The following is a 21,051-nucleotide window of genomic DNA, read 5'->3' as shown; positions in this document are numbered from 1 at the left end:
TCTGTAGTGTAGTGTACCTTGAAAAGTTTGCCAGTTCTCTGTCTGTTTTTGAGTTAATGTGCCTGTAGTGAGTTGTACTTATTTAGATGCTATGTCGACTCAGTCAATTGTTTAACCAATCTCTTCATCTTTTGCTCATTCTAAATTCTTGTCTGGTAGCCTATTCCTCTTTCTCCTTTGAAATACACTTGTTCATTCTTTACATGCTTTTTCTTCAGCTAGCAGTGAATCTCTTACTTCTGCCTGGATTAACGTTTCTTTTTCTAAACCTACCATGGTTACAATATCTTCTGTTGTTTCCAAACTAGATATTATTCTAGCTACTTAGCTTTCTAAGGATGTGTCTTATGGGAATGCTCTCAAGTCTGTTGACTCGCTTCGGATGAGGCAGGAAAGTCGTCATCATTCCTCTTCCCCCTGCCCCCAACATTTCCCATTTTCTTTTTATGCAGCTGACTTTAGCTACTGAACAGTGTCGCTTCAGACCGCGTTTCCCTGTTTCCCTTTCAAGTCGCAGATGCTGTGCAGGTACTTTCAGATACTTGGCTGATGTCACCTCATATCACCAGCTGTCGCCTCATGTCACCAGCTGTCTCATGTCACCAGCTGTTGCGTCCTTTCACCAGCTGTGACCCACTGGAGGAAGAAGAGTTAGAATCGGAGGAATCTTTTTCAGTTTGATGGGTATTTGCTGGAGTGTTGTGCTTCACTGTATTCTTATTTAGTTGAGGAAAGAGGCCATGTATAGAATAGGCGTTGGTTGTCTTCGAGTGTTTTGTTGTTCTTCAAGTATTTGGAGAAAGATAACCCAAGCTTTCTCCTTCAATTACAGCATGTTTTGTAAGTTTTCTTGTACTCGGGTGCACAAAGCTCCTTTTAAGTCTGCTGGGGCTTGTCTTCTGGTTTTTTTTTAATTCATGGAGCACCACCTCTTATGATACAGGCGCTTAATTGGTGCTTAAACCATCTTTGGTTGAAAATTTGGTTTTCTTTATCTCGATCCTTTAAAGAAACAAACTCGAGACTGGCAAGTTCTTTGGTACAAATCGTATTTTATACCTTTCGGGGATCAGCTCAGCCCTTGGTTCTGGTAGAAGGCCAGTTGCAGACCTGCTAGGAGAAACTTAGGAACTTTAAGTGGTGGGGTCACTGAGGGAGAGTTATGATTCCTTTTAGGTTCCCCTCCACTGGTTTGATCTCCTATAGCTGTTCCTTTGTATCTTCTCCAGTAGAAGTATCTCATTCTTTAGATTGAGGTTGTAAATTAGAGAGAAAGAAATGGAACAGGTGTCAGTAATTCACTGGGATTTTACCTGTGACTTTCTCCTACCTTGTAGGGGCTTTCTCTTTATAGTACACAATTGGGACAGTATGATGGGAAGTTTTGAAGGGTTTTTAAATTAAACTCTGATTTTCCTTAACCTAATTCATTTCCTTAATATTACAGTGGCCTGAAGACCTTCAAGCAGAACCTTATCCTAATTTTATTTATTCTCAATACTTAATCTAACTTATTTCCTACTTACTCTTATACCTAACTTAGCCTAACTTAATACTAACATGGCCCCCAAAAGAACCTTTAAACCTAACCCTAACTCATCAATCTTAATACTACCAAAAGAAACTTACTGTACTTAAATTATTTACAATTCCAAATTAAGGGGATCTCCACCCCTATTACTCAAACTTTACGTAAAGTTCACAGACAGACCTTCATGGTGGGTGTCCCTGTATTTACTCCTTTATACTGTGTCAACTGTCAGTGAATAATACACAACTGGATTTTGGTGCCACCTGTCTCCTTTTCCTTGAACTTAACACTCAACCAAACATACCCAGTCTTAACTGTGGAATCACTATCACCACAACATTATATATTATTGGCAGAGGAAACTATTCATTGGCAACACCCCTTAAGAAGTCTCCACAGCATTAAACCCCAGATTCACTCGGCACACAGAGTTTGTCCAAAAAAAAAATCACTCAAAGTCATAGATATCACTCAGCTTGATGTTGTTGCACAGGGCCTTCAACTTAATCTCCTAACCACTGTAGTCCCTAGAGATGGCACTTGTCAGCATCCCTCATCTTCGTCATATGATGCCAAGAGAAATCTCATTCTACAGTTGAAAGGGAGCTCCACTATCAATCAGTTCGACTGCAATAAAAAAAAGACAAAATAAACAAAGACTCAGACGAACAACACATTCATAAACAAAACATACACACAGCAACAAAGTGGCAGAAAACACATCATCAAACAAACAATACATGAACAAAAGTAAATCTTATCACACAAACCCAACTTCCAAATACTACCACAACCTCCATAAGCAACCAGAGATGGAGGCCTGGTTTTGGGCATATCAAGATTGAACAGCCTTTTGTGTCTGTTCCCTTGCTTTTCGGTTTTTCCAGCATGGTTTTAGTGGCTTTACAAAAGAACAATTTGATGTTTCAGTGGATGTTCAGGAGACATTTTTCGCATACCAGTACATCCTCAGCCAAGCAAGTTCCTTCAAGGTGCATTTACTGAGAAGGTATTGCTGTTCCAGGAGCTTTGCTTCAGCTTGTGTACAGCTCCTCTATAAGTATTTACAGGGAATTTGTTGCCCATAGGCGGATGGTGTGGACTTTTAGGAGCAAGAATTCTTATCTACTGAGTCAACTGGTTCAAGTTGGCCAACTCTGTTGGCAGTATTCCAAAGGCCAAGGATCTGTTACTTCACCTGACTCAGTCTCTATGCATTATGATTTTCAGTCAACTTCCCTAACTCGTCCTCAGTACATTCTTAGCTAGTGATGTGGGGATACTTGTAATTTGCAGGCTTGTTTGACAGAAGATGAAGAGGTACTTGCTTCTCGAAGAATTTTAGCCCATAAGGAAGCTTCCTGTGCAGTAAGGGCTTCCTTTGTTAGGAAACATGGGCTCACTGGAGAATTTGTCAGAATAATCAGGCACAATTACAGTACAGTCTCAGCATTAGAGATTACAACTTACAGCTAATGTTCATTAAACTTGTAAGTAATCCAGGTCCATCATTGTTGCCAGGTTCTGCAGGAGGGACACTGAAACTAAGAGTTGACTGTAATGAATCTTACTTACTGTTAAAGTTAGCTTATATATTCGCGCCATTAAGCGCGATCGGCACTCAAAATAAAACAAAGCACTTGGTTAACCTGTCAGAACTGTCTCTGTAATCATCTGTTTCCCCACCAGGTGGCATTGGAATGTTTATGTTCTTGTCAAAGTTCTTTATGATGTGTCCTTGTGCAGACCGTGTGAATTGGCGTTAGTAATAATTTTGTCTATTTCTTGCTGATTTTCTCCTGTATGGTATTGTGTTTGTTTTCTGTTTTTGCATTATGTCATCTACAACAAGCAGAGATGAAAGCATTAGGCTATTTAGGGAAGAGTTTGTGGAAACCAAATGTTTCGGTTGTGCACGATGGCAACGTGTGTTAGCTTAGCTGTTGAGGCACAAGTTTGGTTTTCTTGATGTGAAGATGGTAAGGAGTAATCTGATGAGAGGATGAAAATTTTTTGAATTATCAGGAGATGCTAGAGGTCAATTGATTATGTAGACAGTTTGTTAGGGCACACCATAGGCCAACTCAGACTTTTCCTTTTGTATTCTGATGTTGCTTCTCCTCCATTAGCCTGCCTGATAGCCTAGGTTAATTCCTCCCTCACTTCTGCTCTGCCTTCTTTTGCTCCCTGTGTGGTTCAGGAGAAAAATAAATGGTAATTGAGAAATATTCTTTTATTATGGTTAGAAATTTGACCGTATATATTAGGGCGAAGACTCCCCACCCCCCTGTGATTGACCACCTTCAGTTTCCCTCGCAAGGGGGAAGGTGTCAGAGCCTTAGCATCTCTCTGTAGCCCACCCTCTGGACTGCCCTGGTCAGGTGGTCTTTTCCGTGGACAAGGGACCATGGCGTGTCTCGGGACCAACGTCTGTGCCCTTCGCCACCTCTCTCAACTGTCTTTGGTTTGAATTGGATGCATTCTTTGAAGGAGTTATTTGATAGTTTTGCGCTTGCGTTCACCACCTCACATATCATCCGTTTTAAAGAGAGTGATAGTGATGTATGTGAATTGGTAGAGTTATTTAGGGATACAGACATATTTCATTTACCTCAGTAGTTCTGAGCCAAGCGTCAATTCTTCTGTTATTATTTACTCGCCTTGTTTCGTCCTCTGAGCGGGCAACAACCCTCCCCATCTTACTCAGTTTTCCACTCTATTGCCTTGTATTCATCACCATGTGACAATTAGTGTGTTCCTATTCGTAATAGCGGCTATTCCTCTCCCTACCATCCTCTTCTCAATGTGGGAATTAGCTGTCTTTAACAATAGGTAAGATTCATCCCAACTAACAAATTTTCATAATAAAATTTATTATTTGGATACTTATCCACTGTCATGGAGAACTCTGACAAGAGCTGAAACATTCAAAACGCACCTGCTGGAGAACATGTGTACTAGACAGTCATCCGGGCAGCCACTTGATCTTTTGTTTGAATGCCAACTCGCCTATCAGCGCAGAGATATAAGCTATCTTTAACAGTATGTAATTATCCAAATAATAAATTTTATTATGAAAATATGTATGTTCATGTGAGTAAACAATATGCTTCACAGCTATGATATGCACAGTTATGGGTAAATGTGATTGTCAAACCTAATGCACTCATTTCAGAGAGGAGGGTAGGGAAATGAATGAGCTTAAGAAAACTGCACGAGATTTTGTATATACTTGTCGATAAGTTTACTTAGGGAAATCATTTGTATTTTTGGTTCATATCATATAATATGGTGTTAGCTGTCATAGTAATTTTGCAGTATCAGGTACAAAATTTATTAGAAAGAACATTTATAACTTGATAAATTAGCCGGTATTTTTCCAATTATTTTGGTGAAGAGGCTGTGCAACATGCCAAAATTCATCAGGCACTCACTTCCCCACTTACCACTGGCAGAAATATTAACTTTCAACATGCTGTGGTAAGTATTTAGAATTTAAAAAAAGATTTGTTGTGTGCTTGTGCATATGTTTTGTTTTCCATTGATTTTTTTTCTTATTGCTTAACCTTAAAGTTTGCCCAGTCAGGCTGGTTAGGGTTAATCACCTTTTGTTTAGGGATATTAACTTCAAGAAAATTTTAGAACAAAATAACCATACACGGTGTAAGACGTACAGAGAGGCATTCATACGATTGCATAGGGAACCTGCTGTTTTCTTCTACTGCAGACAATACTGACTGATTGGAGAGCTGGTCTTAAGTCCAAGCAGTTGTTAAACATTAAGTCATGGAGTGAGGAGTGTGTGTGTATTCTGGGTGACGCAGTTGTGCTCTTCATTCTTCGGCCACATAACTTTGGCTAACAGGTCCACTGCTGTTCTCATTGGAAGGTCAACTGTGGTTACCCTCCCATAGCCACTGCCATTCCTGTAGGAGTAGGAGAAACCCCTGAAGTTGTGTCTGTCCCGGGTACTCCTGTGCTTTATCATCTGCCTGCCTTGGAGTTCTGAACTCTCCACCTGTAGAGATGCTTCTGTTCTCTGACATGGTGAAGTAGGAGTAGGGCACGCATGTGGAGGACCTAGTCACTTTGGGTGTGTGAACAGGAAACTACCTTCATCTGCACATTGACATTTTTGATAAGTGAGAAATCGTGGTGGCCTGCAAGCATTCAGTTATTAAGTGGTGGACCATTTGATAGTTGATATGTCAGACGAGTAAGTAGGCTCATCACCACTGGTGGGCTGCCAGCTAGGTACATTCCAGGGAGGACAGGCCAGCTTAGTCTTCAAGGGCAAGTCATAAGGACAGAGTGATCCCTACATCCTTGCGTGGCAGAGAGGCTATTCAACTCTGGGGAACAACAGTGATCAATTTGTCAAGCATGTGGTTAATAAGCTCCCAGTCTTCTGCTCCCATGTTCCAAAGTGTTGATTGCTCTGGATGATGCCTTCCAGCAACTCTGGGGTTGTTTGGACAATTATGCCACTCTGCCATTCAGCTTGATTCACCAAGTGTTGATGACTCCTTGACCCAGAATGACTCTGGTGGCTTCTTCTTGGCCTCACACTGTGGTATTGCATTCTCTGGGCTCTTATGGTCAAGGCTCTGAGTGTCTCCCATACTACCACAACCATAGAAGTTGGAAGCGCAGTGTGACTATGATGCAATTTCCAAGATGCTTCTTATGTTCACTTGTGCCCTCTTCCCCACACACAGCAAAACAAAAAAATAAAAATCCTTGCTCCAGCAAAAGCTTGCTGTTGGATTGCTTTAAATTTTTTGCAAATAGATATCAAATTGACTTGTAGGGTATCTTGGTTTGGAAATAACCACTTGTCCAATAATTTCATTATTTTCTAATGCAAAATAGTAATGAGAATGCACTGTGCCGTAGAGTGAGTTTATCCCTCAAGTAAATGTCTGCAAGAAGTTAGTTAAACTACCTGAAATGCTTCATCAGTTCAAAAATGTTTTCTAATTGTATTTGTCAATTTTTCTGAATGTACACGCAATTGTATACTTTTGTCTTGCTCACAGAGGCTGTTATTATTATTACAGTGAAACGCTGTCTAGAGAATCTGAATAAATCCTTAGAATGTGGATGTCCAAGTGAAACTTTGGCTGCTCTTAGGGAACTAGGCTCAAGGCTTCCACCTATAATGGACTTTGCAGCTCCTCTTTATCATGAAGAAATGGCAGCAAACCGCAGTTACGCAAATGTAAGTAACACCCTTGAAGTGGTTTTATGAGTGTACGGTGCTATCATTTATGGGTTTGTGACAGATTTATCTTGTTGTATTCTGTCATACATTGACATTTCTTTTGTTGTATGAGTATGCAAATAAGAGATTGTTTGTTTAGCAGGGGAGGGACTACTATGGACAATCATGCTACCTATATGAAATTGCAATTTAAAACAGTTTCCTTTTTTTGTCTTGTTCCAATATATTAGGAAAGTAAATGAAGAGCAAATTAATTCCAGCTTTTTTCTTAACATCTCCACGATTCAGGTGTGTCAGTTTTATTTTCTCTTCCCTCATATTTATTTATATATCACCTTTTCCTACAACATGTTATAGGGACTTTCTTCTCTTACAATAGGAGCAGGATGATGGTGATTACAGTATATGGTAGTTTTTAAAGTTTGATCATTATTATTTCATTGTTGATTTCTGCATTAGTGAAATGGTATGGGCATTACAAAATGTATAAAAAGCACTTTTAATTTTATAAGTTTTTTGTAGCAAAGCATTCCTTGTGTTTAAAAATACCTGTGTTGTGACACTATAGGAAGTGACGTCATAGGACAACAAATCGCGAGAGGTAGCAAAATGCAAACAAATGCAGGCGGGAGTGTTGAAAAGACTGTGGTGTGGTAGAGAGAGCTCTCTGATGATTAAGTTGTCAGTTTTGGGTTGTAAGTCTGTTTTGTGGTTTTTTGTAGTCATAAGCCGGATTATAAAAGAAGAAGAACATGAACAGGTGGGTGAATTGCATAATTGTAGCATTTTTGGATGGGTTAGGCTAGGAAAACTTGCAAGTAGGTATCAGAGTGTGGTTAGTTAAAAATGGACGGATCTAATGGTAAACTTTGGGAGATGAAATGGAGAAGAGACTGTCTGAGATTTAGTGTGACACAGGGCAATTATAAAGGATGGAGAGGACAAGTCGAAGACTGGCTTGTGGTGTGTGGAGAAGTGAAATATCCAGGGATAGAGATAAGAATGAGCTTAAAAGGAAAAGCTTTAGAAGTAACAGAAGAAATAGATAGAGATGAACTTGAGGATAAAGAGGGTTCAAAGATAATCCTGTCCAAACCAGATGAAGTGTATCTAAAAGATATGTTAATGGAAAATTACAGTAAAATGAAAAACTATTTTAAAATAGAAAGAGAATCTAGTGAAAAGATGAGATTTTTTATAATTAGGTATGAAAAGGCAGAGTCAGAATGTAGTAGAGCGCTAGGGAAAAACATGCTTGAAGAGGAAGCAAAAGGTTTTCATGTACTAGAACAAACGAATCTCACAGAAAATAAAAAACAAATGGTATTAGGAGCTTGTGGTCAAGGAAAGTTGGAATATAAAACAGTGTCACAGATAGTGAAAAGAATATTTGAGGTATTAGGGAATAAAGAGGAGGGGGATTGGTTGGGGTCAGAAGGCTATGCAAATTTCGGGAGAGGGAGGGAAAACCAAAGATATCGGGGAAAGGTGAATCGAGGTAGGAGTGGAAGAAATTCTATAAATGGAGAAGGGAAAGTAACACTGTGTGCAATATGCAAATCAGAATGGCATTGGGCTAGAGATTGTCCTCAGAATTTTCAAAATAAGAAGAAATCAGAAACTGGACAAGAAGAAAAAGTTTATATAGGAGAAGTTAGTAAAATAGAGGAAGAATCTTGGGAGAGGTTGATGCAATTTTAGACACAGGATGTAAATAAACAGTTTGTGGGGAATTATAACTAGACCGCATTGTCATAGGTTTGAATCAGGAAGAGTTGAGGAGAACGAATGATACTAAGAAAGAGTCTAATAAAGTATTTAATTTCGGTGAGTCATCTTACGAGTCGAAAGGAGTAATGGAAATACCAGTGATATTGAAAAACAAAAAGTTTTGCTTGAAGACAGAAATTTTGCAGGGTGATGTACCGTGGTTGATAGGTAAGAAAACCATGAGGAAAATGGGTATGAATATAAATTTCAAAGAGAATTGTGTTAAAACAGAAGTATTAGGGGAAATGAAAGTAAAGTTAAGAGAAGACAAACAGGGCCACTTAAGAATACAAATTCTGAGGAGGAAGGTAGAAGAAGCATCATTACTGGAGGGATGGAAGGAGAGAGAGTCTAAGGGAAATTAAAGGTGCATTGATGAAGTTACATCTGCAATTTGGTCACGGAAGTGGAGATAAAATATGGAAGCTAACAGAGAAAGAAAAAGAGAAAATAAAAATGTTACTAACAGACTTATGGCAAGTTGTAAAGTGGTAAAAGTTGTGGCGGAGCTTAAAGGTGAGAGAAGTAGATTAGAACCTAATAGTATATTCTTTTGGAGGAAAGAATAAATTGAGTGGTATTTTATGTACACATGTAGATGATTTTTGCTACGTTGGAAATGAAGGATTTTTAAAGGAAACAGTTGGGAAATTGCAAGAAGGAGAACAAGAAAGTAAAAGTTTTAAGTAGATAGGAGTAATCGTAGAGCATAAGGAAAATGGAATTTGTCTTAATCAGTGGCAGTATGTAAATTCTATAAGAGAACGAGAAGTTAGAAGATTTACAGGTAATAGAGTATTAGGACTAAAGGAGTTAACAGAATATAGATCAATGGTAGGACAGTTGAATTGGGTATCGCTACATGCCATGCCAGAAATATCATATGATGTTAGTGAATTAAGTAAAGCTTTTAAAGAAGGAACAACTCAAGATATGAAAAAGCTGATTACAATAGTGAGAAAAACTAAGAGTATAATGGGAGAAGTGATAATAAGTGAGTCAGAAGAAGAAAAGATTTATTGGGAAGCCTATGCAGATGCTTCATTTGGGAATATTGAAGATGGTCACACGCAATTGGGTTATGTGATATCTTTGACAGATGTTAAGAGGGGAAGTCCCATATGTAGAAATCCAGAAGGGTAGCAAAGTCCACCACTGAAGCAGAAGCTCTGAGTGTGGGGGAGGCCATAGAAGGATTGATATATTTGAGACATTTGTGGGAAGAGATAGTAGGAGGGAGAAAAATAGAAGCATTGGTTAAAACTGATAATTAAATCCAAATGACTGCAGTAAAATCAAGTACCGGAGTAAGTAGTAAGAGATTAAAAATTGATATTGCAGCAAAAAGAGAAACAGTAGAATCTGGAGAAATAAAGGAGGTGAGCTGGATAAAAGCAAAGCATCAGATAGCTGATGAAGTGACTAAAGCTAGAGTTTCAGGGGGAAAATATTAGAAATTACGTAGAGAGTAAAGAATTGGAGAATAATGAAGATTAGAGGGGATTAGGATAAGAAGAGGTTGGAGGGGAGGGAGAAGGAGATAAGTGAGTATATGTCAGTTTAAGAAGTTTGATCATTATGGGCATTATGAAATGTATAAAAAGCACATTTAATTTTATAAGATGTTTTTGTAGTAAAGCATTCTTTGTGTTTAAAAGTATGTATTGTGATGTCATAGAACAACAAATGGCGAGAGGGAGCAAAATGTAAACAAATGCAGGTGGGAGTGTTGGAAAGACTGTGATGCGGTAGAGAGAGCTCTCTGATGGTTAGGTTGTCAGTTTTGGGTTGTAAGTCTGTTTTGTGGTTTTTTGTAGTCATAAGCTGGATTATAAAAGAAGAACATGAACAGGTGGGTGGATTGCATAACTGTAGCATTTTTGGACTGGTTCAGCCAGGAAAGCTTTCAGATGGGAACAAATTTCGAGGTTACTAAATAAAACTCTGACTTTCCTTAACCTAATTGATTATCTTAATATTACAGTGGTCTATGACCTTCAACCTTAACTATACCTAACTTAGCCTAACTTAATATTACCAATAGTCAAAATATCAACAAATCTCCAGCTCTGGCATATGTCCCAAAAATAGTTCCTTATCTTTCTCAGCACTTCATCTCAGAATAATCTAAGACAATCATGAAAGTCAACACACATTTCAGGGATCAGGACGGAGTTTATTTTAGCTATGACATCCAAGTTGAGGGCGGAAATTTCTTTGGAATTTCTTCATGCAGTCTTTTTCTACACAAAAACCCTTCTCTCCTTCTAGACGAATCTGAGATCTTACTCATGAAAAAATCAGCATAAGATAATTAAGCACTTCTGTAAACCCTATCCCATTTGGGACAGTCACTGTCTTAAGTAAAATCTTCACCCACATACAACTTGAAAATGGTTCAGTCTCACCAACTGCTTGATTGCTTATTCACCCACAGGTCTTCACCATGGAAACCAGTGTGAGATTTTACTACAGTAGGTGAAAGGGAGCTAAGCCCACTCACTCAATCTTATCTTGCTCAAGCAACCTGCAAGTAAAAAAAAAAAGAAAAAACATCATGAACTTAAACCCTTCAAGCATTTACAAACAAAAATATGCAAAGAAAAAACAAACAAATTTCATCATATAAACCCAAACTTCTAAATGCCACCACAATGTCTCTTTTTGCAGGCTGATTTCCCTTTGGAACACACTTTGGTATAAATTATACTCTGTTGACTCTGTAAGGTTTTCAACTGAAGATTTAAAGAGTAGAAAAAGTAATATTTAATTTAATGATATGCCATCAGTGCTGGAAGATATATGATTTTCTTATACAAGCCAGAATGAGGGCATCACTTTGAAGCACACAAGGATAATTACTATGTATTGGAATAATTACTTCATTTTAAAAATTTTCAGTGTAATTTAACCTTGGAAGAAGTTGAGGGTGGTGTAAAGTTGCTGTCTGCCATAGCCAGCATCAGTGCTGCCATAGACACTCACAACCCTGCTGAAGTGTGGCAATATTTGTCTCATCCCCATGCTCACATTCAGGTATGGTCATTATTAGTATTACAGTATAAATGTATTTAGCATTTGTTCTTTATTTAGAGGTAACTATTGAAGCAAGGTAAAAATAAAGAGATTGGACAGCTACATGAGAAGAGACTGGTGTGAATGGATGGAAAAAGATAAAGAGAACCTTTGGTAAATATTTTATTCCAATAGCAACAGAACTGTCTTAATCATTATTTTTTTTTATGGTTTCAAGAAAAGATAAGGTAGAAAGTTTCCAATATCAGTGCATTTTGTTCCTGTAGTTTATTACACTCAAGGGTTCTGTTCAGTGCTCCAAGCTAATTTAAGTTAATTTGTCCCATAAAGGATAATGCTTGCTTTAGGCCTTCCTAGTAATCTTTAGGCAATACCATAGTATTTTTGATAGTATCTCTTTGCCCCCAGGTGTTGCGCCTTTGGGCATTGCTGTACTTAGCTATTCCATTTGGTTTCTTCCCACCCAGTTGTCACACTTTAATTTTTGAAATGAACCTTACCTCTCCAATATATAGCTTTTACTTCCATGCCAGCGGTAGTTCAACATAAAAAGAACGAACACTTTTTTATTAATATTCGTTTTCTATCTATCTACTTCCCCCCACCCCCACCAGGAGACCGGTAGGTACAAACACTCATGCCCGGTCAGTCTACTTCAGTCACTGGTTTCAGTGGGAGTCGATAGATTGTTAAATGTACTCGGTTTTCTGTTGGTTTGTTTTTTGATGTTCTTTTTTATTTTGAATATATTCGTTCGGTGAGAACCTGTAAGGTAGGAGTTGCTGCTGTATGTATTATTCCAATTTGATTGACCCTCATTATGTGTTTTTTGCTGAGAGAAGGGTTATGATTGGATAACTATGTGATTCGTAGTTTAACGAAATGCTGAAATTGATCGTGAACGAAGAGAGCTTGTTAAGTTGTAGAAACAACTGTAGAGGATAGGTATTGTAAGTCTTGAGTTAAAGGAATGCATGTCTTGTGTGCTTCCCCATTTAGTAGCTGGTTAGGTCTTCTGCTGTTTCTCTTTGATCTGTTACTCTAATGAGCTTCCCGTCAATTCAGGTCAGTAGATGTGATAGGATGAAGTCATTTTTTTTATGTTCACTTGGCATAAGTTCACAGGATCTTATTATTATTAATTTTTTTTCTTTTCTGCGCTACCCTCCTGACAGTCTTGTTAAGTTCAGGTTTTTTTCCCTTGTCATAGGAAGGATAAATGCCCCACTTTTTTCTTGCCTTGTCCTTGGCACATCCTGTCGTACTCCCTTGTGGCTTGGAGTAACAAGGATCCAGGACATGTCAGAAAACAGTGCAGATCTGTGCCCATTGTCTCCTCCCTCTGTTTGGTCTGCCGTCTGCGGCTCCAAGCAGCATCAGTTCTAGCACCAGAATTCATCCTCCAACAGGATTGCTAAGAGGAGTCTCCTGACATTTTTTCTTCTTTTAATTTTACCATATCAGATTTGCTTGGTAGGAATAATGCTTCGACTCTTGCTGGTAGTATTTAAGCGAGTTTTAGCTCCTTCTATCGGGTAGTAAGCACTAACTAAGGCTGCCTCTTCGAGGAAAGTTACCTTTTGCTTTTAGGAGTTTTTTCTTGAATCCCCTGTAGCTAAGGATCTTTTCGAGTTTAAGGCTAGTATTAAGTATCGGTTAGATTTTAGTGAGAAGCCTCGACTGTCTTCGGCTTTCCTGTGTATCATGGCTTTTATCGGCCAGCATGATGGTGCACTTCTCAGTTTTGATGCACTGGTTGCCTGCGCATAGCACAATTTTGCACTTTTGCTGCAGTGCCATGTACTTGTTCCTGCCTGTGCACTTATCACTTGCTTACCTATGGCCTGCAGTTCTGTTGCTTGTGCGTTTTTCACTTGTGTGCCTATCGACTGCTCTCCTATTGCCGGAGCGCCATTCACCTGTGCGCCTATCACCTACTCAACTATCACCAGCCTTAGCAGCCTATAGAGAATCTTGACAAATCACTCTTGTGTCAGCTTCCTTTTTGTTAGGCAGGTGGTTGCCGTTAGCAGTCTCAGCATTCTGTTTGGGGGATTGCAACTCCTTATCCTGTTGTGGGAGTTTCTGTCGGTAAACAATTGGTTGCTGTTTCATTTTCGAGTCTCCTGTGGTTTAGGAACCTTCACGTTATCATGAGATTTTCCTGATCAGAATTTTGGTAATTTTGTTGAGCCGACAGGTTTCCAACTGAATCAGTGTCATCCTTTTGAGTTGGAGCAAGTGGTTTTGTCAGCAGTGACTAAAGAGGAGTTTTTAAACCCTTGGTGGAAGCTCATGAGGAGTTTGTTCGGTGCAGTCAGCTGATGCTCTTCCAACATCATCTTTGCCCCAGTCAGTCTCTCTGGCATACTTTTGGTAGCTAAGACCCTTATTCTCCCACTGCTGCTTTGGCAGGAGGGCAAGTTGTTTGTGCTTCTGTTGAAGAAGTTAATTGCTTTTTGTAAGGAGAGGTTAGCATATTTTGTGGAAATAGAACCTTTTTAGCTGCATTTCATTAGGTTTGTCTTGGGTATCCAAGGTTTTAGTGCAGTTCATGGAAAGGAGCCTCTTCCAAGAATTTTTGCTTATTTGTCTCCATGCATTGGAGAAAGAGAACTGCCTCATAACCTATGGGTCTCTTTCCAATTCTGGAGGTAGCACTGGAGGAGAACTAAATTCCGGCACAAGTTTTTGATTTTGGAGTTAGTTATTCTCATTTTTCGGGGTTTCCTACGGAGAAAGTTTCGCCCTTATTTATTTGTGCTGCTGTCACTTCTAAGAGGTTTTTCAGGTCTTGTAGTTTTTTTTTTATAGTGATGCAGAGGTCTTCTCATTAAGGTCATGATTTTGAGGAAGTTTTTTGACCTGGCTAATGAGGCTTAGGTTTTTTCCTTTAACCTGGACATTGGTCAAGAGGTGGCCTCTGTCAATTCATTGTTAGTTTAAGGAGAGAGCTACAAGGTTTTTCAGCAAAGACAGGCTTTGCTGTAGACAAGGCAATTATTTTTGCCCTATTTTGGGCTAAGTATAGTTGTAGGCTAGGCCCTTGCCTACAACAGGATCTTTATCTAGCTTGGAGTGACTAGGGAATGAGGAATGCAACTCCTTAGGGTCTTGTAAGAACTTTAAGAATTGTTTAAATTGCACTGAAAGTATTCAAGTTGATGTAAAGGTTTTGTGTATAGTGCTCTGAAGCCAGAGCTTCCAATGATTAGGAATCTTATGTCCTTTTCATTAGATCATTGGTTAAGGACTGTCATGCTAATTTCTATCCTTAATGGAAGGAAAGCCACTTAAAATGGGAGCAGCGGCTAAAACTTTTAAATCTGGAAACTTATCCTTAGTTACGTTTTTGAAGTCACTCATTGGCATGGTAATTCTGTATTTATGGTTCATTATCATGGTGTGGAGATTTAATACGATTATTGTAGAGTGGTACCACCTCTGGTTTGTGCAGGGGATATTATGTCCGAAATTGATAGGTAGACATTTTTTGCCTACTGCTTTTTGAACCCAATTGTGGTGTCTGGGAAACTTGGAGGAACTCAATATTGAGTATTGGAAATGTACTTTTGTATGTAGGTACCTGTTAGTTATCCATTGTTGGCTCTTCAGGGTTTTGGCACAGTAACCCTACCCCACCTCCTGTGAAGGAGACATCCTCCAAAGAAACCTCTGGTATCTTTGTGATGAGGATCTTGTACTTGAGTGACAATCCTCTTAGGGCGGTAGTAATAGCCGATGGATTGAGTTCACTGGGTAAACAAACCCTTGTTTTGTACTTTATATTTTAACTAAATAGTCTTCAAAGGGGTGGCTGATTTTCACTTAGCCCACCTCCTTTTTCAACTGTGGGAATCAGCTATATAATGGAGAGGTAAGGTTCATTTCAAAAATATAGATTCTTAATTTAAGATTTATTTTTTAAATGCCTACCTCTCCATTACTGTATATAAATTGCCCTCCCTACCTCCCCACATTCAAACTGGACATAAGTAGACTGACTGGCTATGAGTGTTTGTACCCTTGGTGGTGGGTAGGGGAAGTAGATGGATAGAAAATGGATATTCATGGAAAACCCAGTGTTCTCATTTTTTGTTTAAATCTGTTGAACTTCTGCTGACACGGAAATAAAAACTATATGATGGAGAGGTATGTAAAAAATAAATTTTAAAATAATAATTTATATATTTCTTTGCTGCTCTTTTCACCTTTTATTAAAAGAAAATAAAGTTTCTCTTTGAGAATAACATGCTGTAGTCAACAAAATCTAGAACCTCTTCATATAAGACTTAGTTCTTTCAATACCATAAATGTGTGTAAGTATATCTGCCATGGTATATCCATGTCCCATCGTTTTACTTTTGATCTTTATGAACCGCACTTCGCCAGGGCTTGGAGGAAGCATATATACGTGAATACATAACTGCTCTTGATGAGATAAGGCGAGCTAAATTGTCGGGGGAAGATTCGTGCCCTTTACTTACATATCTGGACATTCAGCAGGTGGTAGATGATGTGAATGCGAAACGTCAGGAGGATAATGACAGTAAGTCAAAATGTGTAAGTTCTGTATGATTGAAGCTAAGTCATTAAGGAAAGTGATATTTTAGATTTGTGAATGCAGGATCAGTTTATAATAGGTCATTCGTAGCACTCTTAGATGTGAAGAAATTGTTTACATACTCTTACAAATTCACTATTCAAATTGCACATTTTGTTTGATACTATTACTGGGGACATTATTCAGTTCTGACTTAATGCAGTTCAAACTTTATGGTTAGTTTTGGCCTTAAATAAAAAATTTGGAGGCACTCTAGTTACAAATGAAAAAATTTTGGATTTTTTTTCACCAATCGAGATGTGTAGTGCATAAACAATTCTCATGCTGAATCTTTGCATTTAGTGACTGGTCATGTTGTATACTAGCATTTAACCCTTAAATGATGGGCTAATTATATATCATGCAAACCCCCAGACCGGTCAGTCTTTAAGGTTGGCCAGTTTAACAAAAAAATGCATCAGTGGAAAGCAGAAGATTTGCAAATGCACATGGTGTAAGAAAAGAAATTCTACAAAATTTTCCCTACCTTCCACAGGAAGTTGAAAGTGATTATTTAACAACCCTATATGGGGCCTCTTTTACAAAACACTTGTAAATTTTACCAAGTTATATATACATTTTTTTTCTAATTTATTTTATTTTGTGTTGTAAAATTATAATTACAGCTCACGCAATATTGTAACAGATAAGAACTAAAATCAGTAACAAATTATGAGTATATTTGTTGTAAAATATTTACGTAAATTTACTGAGATCGGGAGATGCAGTAACTTTTTTGGAGGTACAGTATACATGTTTTTTTTTTTTTTTTTTTAATACTTCTTTGCACTTTTCTTTGCAAAATTACAATTATAACTGACGTCATATCATAAAAGATAAGAACTAAAACCAACAGCAGTCCCTGAGTATATTTATGAGCAAATAAATAAAAAGACATCATGGGAGAGAGAGGATCAAGGCATCCCCCCATCAAGTCAAGAACAATACTGATCTCCCTGAGATGCCCACTGACTGAGCTGAGCTGAGTCTAAAGTTGCCACCAGTCATGTTTGGGCCATTGAAGAGATGGAAACTCTTTCCCGATCGATACAGCCAAGTCATAAAGCGCGTAATATTAATACTCGTATGAGGATTCTCATCCATTACCCAAAACCTGTTATAGATATAGGCAGTCCCCAGTTATCGGTGATCTGGTTTTTCAGTGCTTGTCTAGCGATGAAAATCAGCAATTTTCGCCACCGACATACGCCGATTTCCACTTATTGGCACCAATACATACCTAAAAGAGGCACTGATAACTGAAAATCAGTGATTTTTGCTTATCGCCATGGCATCGGAATGGAACCCCCGCCGATAACTGGGGACTGCCTGTACTCAATGAGGATTCCTGTCCATTAAGGGTTAAGCATTAGTTAATTATAGAAGTTAATATAAAAAATTAAATTTTAGTTTAATTTCATTTTTGTACATCAGGATTTCATTGTACTGTGTACTACTTTCACTCAGTGGAGAACAGCTTAGGATATAATTAGTTACTTGTTCTCAATTTGTTTCAGAGGTGAGAATATTAACAGCAGTAAACGCTAGTGTGGAATTGGGAAATATAACAGATATGATGAATGGGCTAAAACATCCAGCTCTAGGTTTAAAGTTTTTGTGTGAGAATGATTCGCTTCATTATTATCAGCTTCTAAAGGTGAGTACTGTACTTTCAATATAAAACATATGTCAAAGAAATATATTAAATGGAATGAATAAGCATAGATCATAGAATATGAATTTCCTATCAGTCACATGAAGTAATAGCAATGCATATATATTACTGTATATGCTTCTTCCACAGTTACTCCGTTCAGCTAAGAAAGAGATGTTGGGTAGTGATGCACAAGAATTGTGGTTGGAGGACATACAACAAGTTGTGGTTGCAGTGAAAAGGCATGCAGAGGAGTCCTCTCAGACTGCTCAGATACTGACTAGATTGAATAAGGCATTAGCAGCAGGCAATGATTCAACTGTGCTGGACCTGTTGAGGTAGGAAAGATGCTTGACTCAATTGTTATGCCATATTTCTCTTTGTGATAAAAGACATCTAAATTTTGAAAAAAATTAAAAGGCAATTTATACTTTAGTCCAGTTGTTTAGTTTTTGGGACAACCCATTTCAAGTTTACAAAAATTCTGAGTAATTTGATCACCTGCCTTCTTAACATGTTCTGTTGACCAACTATAAGCACTTGTTATCAGTAAATATTACTGAAATAATCTGTACTGATATTTCAACCACAGTGGATTTTCGTTAAGAAGAAATGTCCAAATAGTGAAATGACTCAACTACCACCTACAACATTCAAAACAGAACCATTGCAACCAGTTGGAATAATTTTTCAACCTAACATCTTTTGTTAGTAAAGTACAAGATTTATATGAGATGATGTCACAGCCATCACTAACAGCATTTTCTTATCAAGATATCTAAAATATTGTAATGTATATGTAGAATTATTTGGTTAATTATTGGAATTGTACATCAGATGTTATTTTCATTACCATAAGAAAACCACCTAAATTTCCATTTCATATAAGTAGCTTACCAAGTAATTAAATAGCTAAGGTTTCTATTCACGCAGAAGCCTTCTTAAAAATTCACGGTAGCTCTTCTATTGTTTTTGTGTAGGTGACAGGCTCCACCCACTATCGGAGCATTCAGGGAAACAACCAGCATGTTAGTTCAATTGTGTTTCTGCTGCTTAACCGAGAAAATGCACGAATAGTCAGAGACTAAGGGAATGATGCAGACTGCCAGGTACATTCCCAGGAAAAAGAACATCATGGCAGACCAACTGAGCAGGGCAGATCAGATAGTGGGAATGGGATGGTTGTTAGAACAGGGCGTAGCTGACAGGTTACTCAAGTTGTGGGTGGGCCCACATTGGATCTTTTCGTGACAGCCTAGACATAAATGCCTTTTCTCCGTTCTGCCAACTTCGGAAAGTCATCAATAGGCTGTGTGTGTCGCAGGGTCTGAGGATGACACATGTAGCTCCAAAGTGGCCACAAGCAGAGTGGTTCACAGACCTCCTCCACCTGCTGATAGGCATCCCAAGACAGCTTCCCTCCACTCCCACCCTGCTGAAACGAGCACAACGACAGGTTGCATCGGGCAATGACCTCCATCCAGCTTCATGGGTGGAGGCTATCCTGCAACTCCTGAGAAAGAAAGGTTTTTCAGGAGAAGTCATTGCCAGCCCCCTCAGACCCTCTTCCCCCAATCTGCAGTTGTGAAGGAGGTGGAGTTCCTTCTTTTCCTGGGTCAGAAGGAGCACCTTGCCATGTCAGCAATTAAAGGCTGTAGGTCCACCCTCTCCCGGGTATTCAAATCTGGAGGCATAGACCTGTCGGCGTCATGGGAGTTGTCGGATATGGTTAGGAACTTTGAGAAGAGTTGTTCTCCTCGAGAATTAAAACCCCCAAAATGGAGCATCACCAAGGTCCTAGCTTCACTGAGGAAAGTGCCTTAGGAACCACTCAGAAGGACCTCAGACCACGACTTGACCCTAAAATCAGTATTGCAATACACTCCCTGAACACCTGAATTAGCCCTGGTCACCTACCAGCCTGAACTACATCCCCATAGCTTTTACCCACTAAGTGGGTAATTAACTGTCAGCGTTACCAACGCTTACAGGAAAATCTTGTCAAGTGAGTTATCTGAAGTACCATTGGCAACACTGCTGCAAGTCCCAGCCGAGTGAGGCCGAGATCCCCAGTTGCTTTTTGTTCGCCATGCTGTGTGTGTGTGTCTCCCAGGCGAACTTTTGGTCATTTAGCCTGACCCCCATTTAAGAATTTGGACATCAGATTACGATTTGGACTGTTTTCAACGCTTTTTCTCCTGGATGGGTACTTTATTGATTGGTTTTGGAACTTCTCTCCTGATTTTGACTTTGGGATCGGTAATTTGGACTCGATGGGATCGGTACTTTGGACTCGATTGGATAAGTCAGACAAGAAGGCATCGCCGTTTGCTAGCGCCAATACTTCCGTTTCGTTTACATCTTCAACAATAGAGCCTTCTACTGCTGGAGATGCTGACACTCATCGGCCCTACACGTCCTGCTAGCATAGGATGAGTACCCTCAAACACGATCGACATTCTGTTTGTATTTTATGTAGGAAGATGCAGTGTAGTATCAGTCAGATAGGCAGCGAGTCTTGGTCAGTAGATCAGATGGAAGAATTATTCAAAAAGTTAGAGAAGTTACTAGCTAGTATGTCTCATCTATTTTCTTTTCTAGCTGTATGACTAAATTAATGGAACTAGAGATAAGGATAGTAGTACTAGTGTTGAAGATACTAATCATTCTTTATCAGCTCCCCCTGCCTGTTCCAGAACCAGCCCTAACGGGTGCCGGGGGTCATGTAGAACTGCAAACCTCGGAGGTAGGAACCCCCCCCCCCGGTGCGGAGCAGGCAGTGTTGGCAGCAGATTTCCCCCTTCCCTCTAACAGCGTAAGTTCTAAGGTGGGTTTAGAATTAGGAATCACTCAGATGAGAAGGAATTCTACTTTAGGAAGTATTCAGGAAGAGTAGTTGAACGTGCAGTCTTCTTTGGGTTCAGGTTTGATTGGGGTCGCTAATGTTTAGGTCTCTCATTTAGATCAGTCTTCGGTTTTATTTCCTGCTTTGTGCTCTGTGCAACAAAAGGTTTCCAGATCTGTGGAGGGTCATTCAGATTTGGTTTCTGATGTACTGTATCTGGTTCTGAATTTGTTTTGTTTTTCCTTGAATACTCCTTCTTGAAAGGTTCCTTTTCCTTCAGGAGTTAAAATTTCTTTCATCCTGTGATGGTAGTATTTCTGGCAATTGAGTTTTCCAATATTCATGATCATGTCTTGAAGAATTTTCTGAATTTGATAATGATGTCTAT

The 21,051-nt window shown here is 38.9% G+C and overlaps 1 protein-coding gene across 2 annotated transcripts in view; it reads left to right on the top strand.

Annotated features, from left to right (window-relative positions):
* LOC136825509 (ras GTPase-activating-like protein IQGAP1) overlaps positions 1-21,051 on the top strand; it is a 235,338-nt gene that overhangs the window by 56,670 nt on the left and 157,617 nt on the right. For both annotated transcript variants that reach the window (XM_067082078.1, XM_067082077.1), the window contains exons 10-14: positions 6,592-6,752; positions 11,427-11,561; positions 15,954-16,110; positions 17,682-17,821; positions 17,969-18,156. In XM_067082078.1, the coding sequence (XP_066938179.1) occupies positions 6,592-6,752; positions 11,427-11,561; positions 15,954-16,110; positions 17,682-17,821; positions 17,969-18,156 (781 nt within the window). The remainder of the gene's footprint in view (positions 1-6,591; positions 6,753-11,426; positions 11,562-15,953; positions 16,111-17,681; positions 17,822-17,968; positions 18,157-21,051) is intronic.

The sequence above is a fragment of the Macrobrachium rosenbergii genome, chromosome 37 (genome assembly GCF_040412425.1).
Source record: "Macrobrachium rosenbergii isolate ZJJX-2024 chromosome 37, ASM4041242v1, whole genome shotgun sequence".
Taxonomy (NCBI): domain Eukaryota; kingdom Metazoa; phylum Arthropoda; class Malacostraca; order Decapoda; family Palaemonidae; genus Macrobrachium; species Macrobrachium rosenbergii.
This window is presented reverse-complemented; position numbering and strand designations above follow the sequence as displayed.